The sequence below is a fragment of the Penicillium concentricum genome (assembly GCF_028827145.1).
Source record: "Penicillium concentricum strain IBT 3081 chromosome Unknown utg000002l_segment0_segment0, whole genome shotgun sequence".
NCBI classification, from domain to species: Eukaryota; Fungi; Ascomycota; class Eurotiomycetes; order Eurotiales; family Aspergillaceae; genus Penicillium; species Penicillium concentricum.
In genome coordinates this window covers 4,011,713-4,025,843 of record NW_026622755.1, presented here as the reverse complement: position 1 = coordinate 4,025,843, position 14,131 = coordinate 4,011,713, and the positions used below count along the sequence as shown (strand labels likewise).

General features: G+C 49.2%; 7 protein-coding genes across 7 annotated transcripts; 4 read left to right on the top strand and 3 right to left on the bottom strand.

Annotated features, from left to right (window-relative positions):
* Positions 1-155: 155 nt before the first annotated feature.
* On the top strand, positions 156-1,775 carry N7517_005157 (Hydantoinase/dihydropyrimidinase; the record flags this gene model as incomplete). The annotated part of the gene is made up of 3 exons (XM_056722887.1): positions 156-341; positions 403-484; positions 547-1,775. The coding sequence occupies 3 exons, from the start codon at positions 156-158 to the stop codon at positions 1,773-1,775; spliced, it is 1,497 nt and encodes a 498-aa protein (XP_056579137.1).
* A 176-nt stretch (positions 1,776-1,951) lies between these two features.
* Positions 1,952-4,397, bottom strand: N7517_005156 (transcriptional regulator family TF; the record flags this gene model as incomplete). Its single annotated transcript, XM_056722886.1, has 4 exons — positions 1,952-2,564; positions 2,683-3,330; positions 3,381-3,990; positions 4,046-4,397. Coding segments are annotated over 4 exons (2,223 nt in total), but the record flags the coding sequence as incomplete, so codon positions are not given.
* A 324-nt stretch (positions 4,398-4,721) lies between these two features.
* On the bottom strand, positions 4,722-6,272 carry N7517_005155 (M20 family metallo-hydrolase; the record flags this gene model as incomplete). Its single annotated transcript, XM_056722885.1, has 5 exons — positions 4,722-4,800; positions 4,847-5,432; positions 5,480-5,748; positions 5,803-6,117; positions 6,172-6,272. The coding sequence occupies 5 exons, from the start codon at positions 6,270-6,272 to the stop codon at positions 4,722-4,724; spliced, it is 1,350 nt and encodes a 449-aa protein (XP_056579135.1).
* Positions 6,273-6,715: 443 nt separating this feature from the next.
* On the top strand, positions 6,716-8,284 carry N7517_005154 (amino acid transporter; the record flags this gene model as incomplete). The annotated part of the gene is made up of 4 exons (XM_056722884.1): positions 6,716-7,630; positions 7,683-7,763; positions 7,818-8,193; positions 8,241-8,284. 4 exons carry the CDS (start codon positions 6,716-6,718, stop codon positions 8,282-8,284), a joined length of 1,416 nt encoding a protein of 471 aa, XP_056579134.1.
* A 576-nt stretch (positions 8,285-8,860) lies between these two features.
* On the top strand, positions 8,861-10,425 carry N7517_005153 (uncharacterized protein; the record flags this gene model as incomplete). The annotated part of the gene is given in 2 exon segments (XM_056722883.1): positions 8,861-9,284; positions 9,302-10,425. 2 exon segments carry the CDS (start codon positions 8,861-8,863, stop codon positions 10,423-10,425), a joined length of 1,548 nt encoding a protein of 515 aa, XP_056579133.1.
* An 80-nt stretch (positions 10,426-10,505) lies between these two features.
* N7517_005152 (uncharacterized protein) lies at positions 10,506-11,007 on the top strand (the record flags this gene model as incomplete). The annotated part of the gene is made up of 2 exons (XM_056722882.1): positions 10,506-10,593; positions 10,634-11,007. The coding sequence occupies 2 exons, from the start codon at positions 10,506-10,508 to the stop codon at positions 11,005-11,007; spliced, it is 462 nt and encodes a 153-aa protein (XP_056579132.1).
* A 466-nt stretch (positions 11,008-11,473) lies between these two features.
* On the bottom strand, positions 11,474-13,814 carry N7517_005151 (putative C6 transcription factor; the record flags this gene model as incomplete). Its single annotated transcript, XM_056722881.1, has 4 exons — positions 11,474-12,689; positions 12,756-13,132; positions 13,192-13,578; positions 13,731-13,814. 4 exons carry the CDS (start codon positions 13,812-13,814, stop codon positions 11,474-11,476), a joined length of 2,064 nt encoding a protein of 687 aa, XP_056579131.1.
* Between the last annotated feature and the right edge of the window lie 317 nt (positions 13,815-14,131).

Below are 14,131 nucleotides of genomic sequence, written 5' to 3'. Positions count from 1 at the left end.
GCGCTTGACTATCGCCAAATCCGGACTAGCGTATTTATTTCGCCGCCGCCTTTTCAGTCGATAACGATGCCGACGGCGGTGCCCCTCTTAACAACTAGATACTTCGAAATGTATTCAAGTTTCATTGAACACATCTTTCGGTTCTATTCTTCAATATGGCTGAGCAATCGAATCTTGACCTGGATCTCATTGTCCTAAACTGCACTTTGGCCACTATTGAAGACGTTATACAATGTGACATTGGCGTCAAAGATGAGAAGATTCACTCAATTGTCCCCCAAGGAACGTTGGCTGACTCAAAGGCCAAAAATATAATTGACGCGAAGGGAGCACTGGTTACGGTTGGTTTTTTTTTTACCCCTCACGAGTGAACTCACGACCATCTGCTAACCTTCTTTCAAGCCCGGAGGGATTGATGCCCATGTTCACCTTCAAGAACCGCCTCTCTTTGGACTCGGGTCCACTGCAGACAACTTTGAGTCTGGTTAGTCTCCCAATCTCCTGGGTCGGCCATTAATGTGTTCATTAAATTGACACACCTCATAGGCACCCGCGCCGCAATTGCGGGAGGTACAACCACCATTGTAGCCTTTGCACCTCAACGGAAGCATGAAGATAGTGTTCTCGCAACCCTAGCTAGCGCCCATGAACGCGCCCAGGACCAATGCTACAGCGACTACTCATTCCATCTCATTATCTCCAACCCATGCGCAAAGACTCTTGCGGAATTCCCAGCCTTCCGAGAGTTGGGAATCTCATCCGTCAAGATATACATGACCTACGAAGCTTTGCGGCTCAACGACGAGCAGTTCTTGGATGTCTTGTTTCAATCCCGTCTACACAAGGTCACAACTCTGGTGCATGCAGAGAATGACTCTGTGATTGCGTGGATGACCAAGAAACTGCATGAGCGCAAACTATACGCACCAAAGTACCATACGGCTTCTCACCCCGCAGCCGCTGAGATTGAGGCCAGCTACCGTGCAATCTGTCTTTCTGAGTTTATTGATACACCCATCTTAATCGTACATGTCTCTAATCCTCGAGCCGTCGAGAACATTCGACAAGCCCAGGCAAACGGGCTTCCCATTTATGCCGAAACATGCCCTCAATATCTGTTCCTGAGCAACGAAAACGTGGATCTGGCTGGGCTCGAGGGGGCAAAGTGTGTTTGCAGTCCACCGCTGCGCAACAAATCCGACCATGAAGCTATTTGGGCCGGTCTCGAGGACGGAACATTTACCATTCTCTCGTCGGACCACTCCCCGTTCAATTTCAACGACTCGACTTCTGGCAAGGGATCGAGTGTGACAGCAGAACACCCCGATGGCCAGTTCCACTTAGTTCCCAACGGATTCTCTGGTGTCGAGACTCGAATGCCATTGGTCCTTTCGGCTGATCGACTCAAGATACAAAGATACGTGGAGCTGACATCAACCAACCCCGCCAAATTGTATGGCATGTACCCGAAGAAAGGCGCTCTTATCCCCTCGGTCAGTGATGCCGACTTTGTCATCTGGTACCCTGAGGGTGGTCTTGATATGACTATCACCAACGACATCCTTCATCATAACGTCGATTACACCCCATTCGAGGGACACAAGGTAAATCAGTGGCCGCGCTACACCGTGCTTCGTGGACAGGTAGTTTGGGACCGGGACGATGGAGGCGTCGTGGGTGCCCGAGGCTTTGGTCAATTTTTGCATCGCACAGAAAGCAAGTTGGCGGGAAGTAGGAGTGAGGGGTCTTGGGATGTTGAGACCGCGTGGGTTTAATGTATAGAAATAGACGCCTTTAACGGCCCAGAAAGAAATTCCTCGCATCCTAGGGCAAATTTGACTTGGATCCAGACATACTTGGACAGTACATAATTTTCTTGCATTCTCAAGGCCAAAACCTATGTTTTCCCGCATCAGTGGCTCTTACTAGCGATCCTCATCTACAAAAAGGCTCATGTTGAGGTATCAACAGTGTGAGAAGCAGCTGCGACATTGACCAAGTTTTTCCAATAGATGCCATCAACTCGAATAGCCGCAAAACGAAGAAATGGCCAAGACGGAGCCCGTGTACGCAATGTTTGTCTCCAAACACCCAAGAGCTTTTGGTCATCAATCATCATATGCGGCTCTCTGTGCTGGAAACATAGCATGAAACTGAATTGCCCAGGATAAGAGAAGCATGATCTCGTATAAGTCGGCCAGAAGGCTGATTGATGCCTGACATCGAGGCTGTAGATGAAACGAGTCACAGCGCGAATCAAGCCTCGCGATGCGTCTAGGATAGCTGCAACCGAGGCTTGAAGGTGGTCTAGCCCTATTTTGTCGTCGAGTATTGGTCGTAAAAGAGCACGGAAAAGCAAGATTTGAACTGTGAAGTATGAGATGTGCAAGCTACCGCGGGTATCGACTGGTTCTTCCTCTGTTTCTGAGTTTGTCCTCGCTGGTGCTGGCATCTGGAGTGACTCTGGCAGGGCACCGATCCACTGATGTAGTTGCTGGCGAAACACTCGGGCTTGATCTATCAAGCTATCCAAAGGTTGTTTTTGACAGACAGAGCGGAGAGAGCTGATATTGCCGATTAGTGGACTTTGATAGGCAGACTCGGGAATGTCTCTGATAGAGACGGCCATGGAACGCCATAGAATGACGAGAAAGGGGAAGAAGGGGAAGGAGTTGAACTCACAAGAAGGTCCGACACAAATCGTTGGCGATGATTGTGAGTAAACTAAGATGCATAAAGTAATCCGGACAAACTTCATCCACTCCAAGCCCAGCTCCAGGATCCAGGTTGACTTCAAAGTCAGCCAAGGTGAGAGGGGTCACATTCCAGCTATCGTAGGAAATTATTGACTGCCGTCCATGGGTGATGGCTCGCCAGCTGTGTTCGACAAGAACACACCACCACAGGCGTCGCCGGAGGCGAATCTCCCAGATGGGTAAATCCCAGCCTATAGGATTCATATTCAATCCCAAAGACTGAGCAATAGCTAACGTCGAGTTTGCCAAAGCCCACGCCGAAGGATTCTCTGCGGAAGCTGGATCGAAAGGGTCGAAGTTGAGGAGTAAAAGAGAAGTCTGGATTGTTGATAGGCGTGGAAAGTGCATCTCTCTCTGCACACAGGCATATGATATACCCCACAAGTCGTCCGTGGATGGTTTGGTATAGCCACTGTCAACGCAAAGAATGTCATCCCATGCAGTGAATTGTAGTGAAAGCGCGTATATCGCGGCAAGAAGCCCAACTGAGGCATTTTTCACGAAGGCTTCGATATCTCGAAAAACGAAGGACCGAGAAAGGACCGGGAGAGCATGAAAGATGTGCCGAAAATACCTTTGAACCATTAGCAGGGGAACCCGCTACTGAGGGCACATGGTAGCTACAGCTTCACTAGTCCGACTCCCATCTCTGGACTCACGAGATTGTCGAGTTGGATTCTTGGATCGCATTTGTCTTGTTCGAACATGCACTTTTCGATAGCTTGCAAAGACCGAGATACTGTTTGGCTATGGTTTTGCAGAAAGTAAACAGGCACGGCTCCGGCCAAGCTCGTCCCCTGTTGGTCAGGTTCGGGGCCAGCGGCTGTATTGGATGCCATTCTATAAATCAGCCTGAAGAACTTCACTTCACCTGAGTCGTCGTACGGATAATTTCGCAGAAGGAACGGGTCGGACTCGCCCGAAAACCCAAAAAGTTGACAGGAGAAGTCGGGCTTTTGATCGAAGGTCAACTCTTCCAAGCCTTCAGGTTGGCTAGAATGTGACGGTGATGGAGTCTGATCGGCAGTATTGAGACCAAGGCGGCCGGTTGAGTCAGTAGGCAGGAGTTCCGAGACGTTTTCTCGCCCAAAATGATCAAGCATATCCTGGAAATCTTCATTGTTGAACGTGGGCCAGTCAACGCCGTCATCACGAGGCCAGCCAGTTGCGATCAGGGAACTGTCGAGGAGTGATTCGTTGGGCACACCATGGATGTCGGATAGAAAACCATCATCTGCATCGAGCTATTAGCCAGCTATTAGCAAGGCTTTTGCGTGGAGCTGCACTACCTGTGCCTGGAAGTCGTTGAGATTGAATATCATCCTGAGATGGTGGAACAATGGAGGGCGGCGTCTGTGTGTCGATAGATGTACAGGGGACTATGCCACCGGCAATAGATCCCGAGAACCCGTCAGGTCGAGGGGATTGCGACAGTGTGCCGAAGTCTTGAGCTTGTTTCTTGGTGGGCCTACGATTCGGCTTTTCCACAAATGTGCAAGATCGCCTAGTACGCTCGCAAAGTGTACATGGCTGGGATGGATCAGGGATATTGCAGTGAACTTTGCGAGACCGACACAAATCGCATGGTCTCTGTGATTTGGAGCGATACCTTCGCACGCTCGCACCACGGCCACTTAGAGTACTATTATCGAGATTAGAAACACTTTCACTATATCTATTCATTTTACCTTGTTAGATCGTGAGCCAAGAGTTGACTACAATTGTGAGACCAAGAAAATTAGGGGCAAGGAGAAGAAGCCGATTGGGCAACTAAGCCAGGGCGGACTAGTCTTTAGCCGGTGAGATTGCCCTGAAAGCTCCGATATATTTCACTCTTGTGGTTGCAATGATTCTTGACAAGGTCATTACCAAAAATTTATTTATATCCCATCTTTCATTACATGTTAATATACAGCCTTTTGCAGTTTACAGGCGCTTGACACATCTTTATAAGTATTTCTTACCCTAAGCAAAGTCACCTCGTTTGGCGCGGAGCTTGTCATATCCTAAAACAGCACCTAACAAGACATTGGCACCAAGAGTACTGGAATAGTTAGTAATTATAACAAGGAATATCGTTGAGTACTTACCAGTCTTCAGGAGAACAATACTCCACAGGGTTGTGGCTAATCCCATTTCGAGTCGGTGTGAAGATCATGCTCGTTGGGCACCGCCGATTTGTGTAGCAACTATCGTGACCGGCACCACTGATCATATCCCGCCACTGCTTTCCCCCTGACGCTGGATCTGGGAATTCTGCAAGAACAGCTTTGGCGCTTTCTTCAACCACGGAGATGCAGTCCTTGTCAAAATGAACAGCGGGACTATCGACTAGTTCCTTCCATTCGACGGTGCAGCCTCGCTCACTATCGTCGGTCGCAATTCTCTGGAATTCGACCACGCAGTCTGCAATCATCTTTTCGAGATCTTCGTCAAAGGTATGGCGAAGATCCAGACTGAAGTTGACTGTTTGAGCTACAGTGTTGACCGTTCCTGGCTCCGAGTGTATGATACCCGTCGTAGCGAGACCGTTGGCCTTCTTTGCGACCGAATTCGCGGCGGTGATCATTTTGGCAGCACATAGCACAGCATCTTGACGCGCGTACAGAGGGGTTGTGCCGGCGTGGGTATCCCTACCACTAACAGTGATATCGAACCATTTGAATGCTTGAACGCCTTGGGTATGGTCAGTATTAATCACCAATCAGGCGAAAGCTTCTGACCTTGCACAACACCAATCTTTCGACCTTCATCCTCCAATATGGGTCCTTGCTCAATGTGGAGCTCAAAGTGAGCAGCAAAAGGATTGGCCTTAAACGAGGCCGGCGTTTCGCCCACATAGCCTATTCTATCGAGTTCTTCCTTCATAGTCTTGCGAGGTATGTTATCACCAGTGGAAATTTCCTTCAGGTTCCAAGCCGTATCGAGAGGAATCGCCTCGGCCCAGACGGCAGCCGAGATAGCCATCACTGGGAATCGTGCTCCTTCCTCACTATTAGGTACAGTCGTTAGTCAATTGTTCAATCTGTTGGGGGAAATAACATACTTGGTCCAGTCAACGACACCAATGCTTCCTTCTGTCTCGAACGAGTTCTCTTCTAGTACTTTCAGTACTTCCAAGCCAGCGATGACGCCGAGGATGCCATCGTATCGTCCTCCAGTAGGTTGCGTGTCAAGATGGGAGCCCATCATGATGGGAGGGGCTTCTTTATTCTTTCCGGCGCGGATTGCAAATAGATTGCCCATTTGGTCGACGTGGGTATGGCAGCCAAGGGCTTTCGCGGACTCAATAAACCATTCTCTTACGTCTTTATCCGAGTCAGTTAGACTAAGCCTAGCCATTCCGGTTTCTGTGGGGTCACTGATAATAGCACAATCAGCGTAGGTCGAACAGCCGGAGAGTGAGTAAGCTTACTTTCCATATGAATGCGCAGACCCATGTTGGCAGCTTGCATGTAGCGACTCAAGTAGTCGTGTCTGGTTGACCTTGAAAGGAGGAAGTTGGGAGGACGCCATATTATTCTGTACCAAATTCAAAGCAGGTGTAATCAGAGAGCAAGTGTGGAGGAATAGAATAAGTGCAGTCGAATTGGCTAAACAAGAGAGTATTTGAATTGTTCATTAGGGTCATGCTACGTAGAAATGATGGGGGAAGCCAACGCCGTCGGCCATCTTACCGGCGATATGGGGTGGCCGTCGGTCACTGATAACACTCTCCACTATGGACACCCTGTGAATATTGTTTTGACCTAAGGGCCTCGGGAGTACTCGATTATCCTCTTTGAGTAAACCATGCAGTCCCCATTTCCCCGCATAAATGCACGCTTATCTATTGTGGCTTGATTTCGCCGACGGCAGTTGACCTGAGTCGCTTGTCAGCATCCTACTATATAGTGTGTTTTATACCGTTCAGTCAATAGAATAATTCCCATACTGTTTCAATTACATCCAAAACAGCAATGACCACAGACACTCAACATCAGGTGGGCTCCGATATCAAATCGCCCGATATTGAGCGAGCACCAAGTCCCGAACAGGGCTATTGTGACAAGCTACCTGAACAGACCGAAGTATTCAACGACACAGAAGATGGGGTCAAGTATCGCACAGTCGGCTGGATAAAGGCTTCAGTGATCTTTATCAAGATTTTGTTTGCCGTGGGTGTTTTATCTATTCCGACTGCCATGTACACCTTGGGAGCGGTTGGTGGATCGCTCAACGTCGTCGGATGGGGCGCCTTCAACACCTACGTTGCAGTTATTCTGGGCAACTTCCGTCTTAGACACCGAGGGTGTCATAGCATTGCTGATATGGCTGAGGTTGTGGGCGGCAAAGTGACCAAGGAAATCGTTGGTCTTCTCTTCATCATCGCATACGTGCTGTCCGCCGGAGCAGTAATTGTTGGAATTTCGGTTGGTCTCAATACCTTGTCCCACCACGCAGCATGCACAGTTTGGTGGGCATTCCTAGCAGCCGCCGTTGTGGCTGTGGTAGCCTCGATCAGAAAATTGAACCAGTTAGGCTGGCTCACTTATCTTGGCTGTGGCTCCATCTTTGTTGCAGTTTTGACGGTGGTCATTGCTGTCACACAACGAGATCGACCCGCAGCCGCCCCCCAGACGGGTGATTACGAATTCGGCTTCAATGCCATTGCCTATCCGTCTTTTACAGCCGGTGTGGTCGCTACATGCACAATCTTCTACTCAAGCTCTGCAACAAGCGCCTTCCTTCCAGTTATGGCTGAGATGAAGCGTCCTGAAGATTACCGGAAGTCGCTATATCTTTGCATGGGATTTGTTACATCAAGCTATCTTTGTTTTAGCCTGGTCGTCTACCGATGGTGTGGGAAATGGGTCGCCAGCCCGTCGCTTGGGGTAGTTTTGCATCACTTTATAATCACGGAGAACGTACTGATGATTTTTTTAGAGCGCTGGTCAGACGATCAAAATGGTAGCATATGGCATCGGCCTTCTAGGCCTTGTTATCAGTGCCTCGGTCTATATGCATGTAAGCCTTCGAGTATAATCCGAGATGAAGAACCCATGTTAAAAATGATTTTAGCTAGCTGCGAAGTACATCTTCGTGCGACTACTACGCAACACAAGACATTTGCAACAAAATACTGTCGTTCACTGGGTGACATGGTTGACGTGCACCTTTGGGCTCGCCCTCATTTCATTTGTGTGTGCCGAGGCGATCCCGATCTTTAATTACTTAAACGCACTGGCGGGCTCATTGTGCTTTGCGCCTCTCTCGATGGTCTTACCCGCCTGGCTGTGGCTGTACGATCACTCAAGCTTCAAGACCGGCACTGTCACCCAACAACTAATGTACTGGGCGCATGTGTTTTTGATTCCGTTTGGGTTCTTCTTCATAATCGGTGGAACGTATGGAGTCGGCCTGCAGATTAGAGATGCTTATGCATATGGAACAATCAGTACGTCAGGCAATCACCCTGCAATAAGCTGTCGCTAATAGATCTAGAACCTGCGTTTTCATGCGCCGACAACTCAAATTATGGAGGTTGAAGTCAGCTACCTCGGAGCTTAGAATTTGTAATTTATACCGCGGAGGGATACCAGTCTAGTATATAATCTGTCCATAGTATCCCCCTTTGGATCCTCCTTAATTTAGTCGGACTTGTGCGTTAATTTGCGGTTAAATTTTCCAAATGGACTTTTATAGATATCTTAAAGGATATCTCATAGAATAGAGAAAAGACATCTACGAAGACATTGAAATGGTATCGTATTATAAGGTCTGTAATATCATCTTAAACCAGCTCGATATTCATAGTATGTAAGTCCTATATTGTTCTGTATAGAGGCGCTAGTTCTGCACCGCGATATACATAGCTCACCGGCTAAACGATGTACCGTGACAGCCGGGGATCCATGGTCCCGAGGTCACTGATCCGATTATCTAAAGTTGACCCACCTGGGCACGTGCAGATAGCGGATCCCCCCAACCTCGAGCTTCATCATTATTCATCCTTCTGTGTTTCCCTCTGATTTACTGTGCTTTATACTAACAGTGACATGGAAAATGCAACCGAATCTTTGCCACCAACATATTTAATTGACGCTGAACCCACTCCGATCACAATGGAGAGCTCGGATATCTCAAGCTCGGAAGAGCATACACCTAGCGATACGGCAGCTCTACCTCATCTTGTCATCCAGTTGATCCAGTGCCAACGATGCTCCCGCCCTTTGCGAAATCCACTTCGCCTACCATGCGGTAATTCAGTCTGCCGGGAATGTCTACCCGCATCTCGGCCGCGGACGGGTATTACTTACCCCGTGGCTGAGGGGAGAGACCAGGAATTTACATGCTTTTGGAAGGGAAACAAGGCGTGTGTCGGGGACCATTGCGTTGGAGACTGTAGCGCTGATGTGTTGCTTGGAAAGCTGGTTGGTCTCTTTGAAGAAATACTGGGGTCAGAGGCAACGAACGTACCCCAAAATTGGTCCGAGGATGATGGACCATCACTACAGTGGAAAACCGATGGACAGAGTCAGGATGGAAGTGTACATTTGCAACAGCATGCGTGGCTGGGGGGATCTATAAGCTGGCACTGGAAGGCCGATTCCCGTCTGATGCATGCGAGGTTATCTATGGAGGCTCTACAACCCCAGCCGGAAGCATACAAGATCAGGATCTCCTTCACTTCCAAACACTGCGAGACAGCCTCCGCGCTGAGTTAGACTGCCAGGTTTGCTATTCACTCGTTCTGGATCCGATGACCACGCCTTGTGGCCACACCTTCTGCCGAACATGTGTCGCACGGGTCTTGGACCACACCGATCTGTGTCCTATTTGTCGCCGAAAGCTAGGCATGCCGAATGACCTACAGTCAGAGCCCATAAACCAGACTGTGGCGCGGCTGATCGACTACTTTTTCCCCGAGCAGATCTCAGTCAGGCGGGAGACCAGCGCCCAGGATGAGGCAGGCCCGGATTTCGAGAAGAACTTGCCACTTTTTGTGTGCACACTAGCATTCCCGACAATGCCGACTTTCCTCCATGTCTTCGAGCCCAGGTACCGACTTATGATTCGGCGGGTCCTCGCAAATGGAAATGGGAAATTCGGCATGGTCATGTACAATCGACAAGGCCGGCTACAGATAGGTCAAATGCGTGATGCACCGTTTATGCAATACGGAACGCTCTTGATGATCGAGCGATATGAGCTGCTTCCAGATGGTCGCAGTCTTGTGGTGGCTACGGGCGTGTCGCGGTTCAAGATCGTCGAGTCAGGAATGCTGGATGGCTATCATATTGCCAAAACAGAGCGCGTAGATGACATCTCGCTTGCAGAGGAGGAGCGGCTTGAGTCGACGGAGACCTCAGCAAACGGTGTAAATGCTCTACCAGAAGTGAATGAATCTGGTCGTCCGTTAGACTCCATCCCAACTCAACAGTTACTCCTCTCGGCAAAAGAGTTCATCAGCAATCAACGCAGGTCTGGAGCTCCTTGGCTGCACCCACGCGTCATGCTAGCATATGGGCCGGTTCCTACTGATGCAGCTCGCTTCCCATGGTGGTTTGCGAGCATTTTACCCATCTCCGAAGAAGAGAAATATCCAATACTTGCCGCTACAAGTGTTCGAGAGAGACTTAAAGTCTCGGCAAAATGGGCAAGACAACTCGAGGCTCGAGACTGGTAGGCTCCACATCTTTTCTCCCCCTTATATACTATTCTGACATTTTCGACTAGGTCTACTCGCACATCACTCTTTTCTGTCTTATGACTATCCGTCCCTCTGCTCGTCTTCTGCATCATCCCTCTATTATTGAGGCCCTTGTCAGGAGTCTTCAACTCAATATCGCCGAATGTATTCACCTCATTGACACCATTTTCTTTCTCGGTCTCAGTCTCATTTGGTGGCTCTGGCCTTTCGTTCCCTGGTGTTGGCTCGCAAATACCTAACGAACGTGATCAAACCCGCGACATTGGCCAACAAGAGCAGAAAGATGAAACATATATTCATCAGGGATTCGTTATTGGCGCCTTCCTGGCGATCTTCTTCGCCCAGGTTGGTGTTAACTTCTTGCATGCTGTTCGAACGGGAAGACGAAGACGACGGTTTCTTGAAATGCAGTTTCCGCAACCCTTACCCCAGCGGGATCCGGAGCAAGACCGTGGCTTGAATATAGAGCCTGAGATAAATACGAATGCTGCAGAGGATAGTACACGAGATGATGCGGAGGGACGCCCCGTCACAGGATTCGCTCCTGATGTTGGATAGTGGGATCCGACATATCTGATATCCAAAATTTACCCTAATTTGGCACTGATACCTCTATCATATGCTACCCCACAAGCAATATACCCCCTTTTGACGAAGCTTTATGATATTTCTGTTCTTCTTTTGATTCATCATCATCTGTGACTTTATTCAATACTATTTGTTGTACATATAAGCGTTCATTAAAAGGCTCGACATATTGATATCCGTATCTTCTTGCACCTTGACATCTGAACTCTCCAAGAATCCTTTTAATACGAGCTCATTTTTTATAATAGCATGGGCTTACGGCTCCCACGAATTACCCTCAGATTATTGCCCATGACTGTCACCGGTCATATCTGAACACCTAAGCTTGACAGTGTTTTCACCAAGTTTATGCTATAATCTGCAACAGTACATTCTCTATCGTTGCTGCCTGTCCTTAAAATTCAACATCGCCAAATGTGACAGGTCAGCCAATGTCTCACCAGGAAGGAGGGCTCTCATTTCCCATGATGTCGTGAAAATCAGCAGCCGCAAAGACGTCGGCACTCGAAGGGGTCATTGCAGGATCCAGCGTAGGTTCACTCCCTAGAGATGGTGGGAATTCATGGGCCATATGTGAGAACTTCTCTTTGCCTACGTCTTCCGGCAGCTGGAAGTCCAAGAAGTCCCACATATTAGGTCTCAAGCCATTAGACAGAATGGGCATCACATCTAGATCAGCGAAGCCGTCCGCAACAGGAATGGAGTGGGTCAAAGAGGTGTCCCTAGGAGTTGATGATAGAACGGGTGGATCAGCAGGAGTGGCTGGATTATTCAATGTCTTCAGGATCTCTAACACCCGGCGGTGGATGGGACGCTTCTGGTTCGATCCCTCATGGCGGTTCGCATTGTCACTCGAATCCATTTCCAACTTCATCAGTGCCTCCAGGGTCACAACACTGCGCGACACCGAGCTTTGCAGCAGGTCTTGGGACATAGCGTCGCTGAAGGATTGCTTGGGTGAGGTTTTGGTACGCAACAGTTCAATGGCCTCACGGATATGGTCTCGCGTCATTAAGCGACTCAGTTGGGCACTCGAGCGCTCAGCCTCGGTCGACGGAGAATCAAACAGTAACCCCAAGACCAGCACAACGGTCGCGTTGAAGAGTTGCGTTTCGTTGGTGGATAGTGAACCACAGACTGTGCAACGGGCTTGGATCTGGGCTTGCGTGCTGGTAATGTTATGAGCCAGCTGCTGGCAAGATGCACGCCCCATGGGAGAGGAGAGAGTACCGCGATGTAGGCGGAGGAGTAAACTCCACAGCTGTTGATGCAACATGAATCGTTGAACTGGGATGGCAGCCATAGGACCCATGGCTGTGAGTCCGACAGTGCTTCCCAGTCTAAAGTAAGACGGCAAACTTGCCACATATTTTTCGTATTTTTGATTGAGGTGCTGGCGGCGTAGGCCAGCTTCGTTTGCGGCATCCCCAAGATCAACTAATTCCCGCACAATGATTGCAATTTCCAACGCGTGTACCGTATATGACAGCATGGTAAACTCGGACCGAGGGCGCTCGGGAATCTTGCCATGTGTCCTAAGTAGATCGTCATCATTCAGATGCAACGGCACACGGGTATTAAATTGTGAGGGGTGGATAGTATAGTAGCCAAGAGTCTGTCCGCGCGACCAGTCTCTCATGACAAGAGCCCACCTAGCGGTCCCGAATGATTTAGCACTTTGCCCCGATGAACAAAACCCGAGTATTCGTGATACCTACCAAATTCGAATTGCAATCTCTGTGCGAATGTGAGGTGGTCCAGCGGTTGCCAAGCCATAATCTATGGAGGCATCCAAAGTGGCATTGCTCAAGCGATGCAATCCAAGTTTGCGCGCTCCCGAAATGGCGGTAACCAAGACGGCATCAAGCTCCAACGAGCTCGCTTTTGCATCCAACAGGAGCATTATGGCCGCTTGTAGGCTGGAGATAGAGCCACAAAAGAGGGAAATACCTCCCTGGAGACAACGCACACCGAGGGCCCGCCATGTCGACATAGGCTCATTCGAGGCACGTAGTTGCTCTACGCGGGAAGTCAACGGGGTAATCTGGACACCCAAAATGGACTGGGTTGGATGAAACGCGAGTCCGAGCACTAACTGCGTGGAAACAGTCAGCCGGGGATAGGGCAAAGCGGAGGTTTAAAGGAGAGAGGCACCGCGAGAAGCAAACCAGCAAGAGAGTCCATGGAAATTGTACTGGCAATTTCCGCGTCAGGAGAAGCCGTATTCAAGCAGTGACGCAATTGATCGGCTTGCTTCATGAAGCTTGGGGTGTGCACCACATTTCCCAGAGGTCCCTGGCAACGCGTGACAAAGACCTCGTAGAGTAGTTGGATGATATCCCATTCTGGCAGAGATTGAACCACATCTCGGATCAAGGCAAGCTTTTGGTCGTGCCTTTGTGGATCCTGGGTCTCCCAGTATTGATTGGGGGTGTCAGGGGCCACGCCCGCTGATTCGGGGAGAGGATTGATATCCACGAAATGCTCCAAGATCTGCGCCGTTTCTTCGATCTCCGGTTCTTCCTCTTCCTCTGGCGTTACCTGGATGCGGTTATGTTCATTATGTTTGTTTTTAGCCCGCTTAGCTCTCGGTTGGCGCGCATCTTTCGTACATAAGTTGGCGCAGTCACGCTTTATACATTCCAACTAGAAACAATGAGTTCGAATTCCCCTAAGATTCCAGGCACACTCACACAAGGCTCTTTGCGATCACATTTCAATTTGGAGGCGCGACATCTCGAACAGGAGAGGGTGAGCTTTTTGGGGGCAACATCCATGTCGAGCAGAATATAAGGCAAGTTGGACATTTCCCGACATAAACCCGTTTGACTCCAAGTGGGGGCGGAATCGGCCCATCTCCCGTGATCGGCCGTATCAAAGGTCGATATGACTGACATTGACATTGACAATATATTGAGAATTAGATCACATTGTGTGTTAATTTCGCAATAAGACCACTCATACGAGTCTCTCGACTGAAGATGTTGAGATGTGGGATCCCGTTCTGTAATCCGTATGCGCGATACATTACAGCGCCTATGTGCCAATATTGTCAACTAGCCTAGATATGCAGGTTATTACCCGAATCACTGCT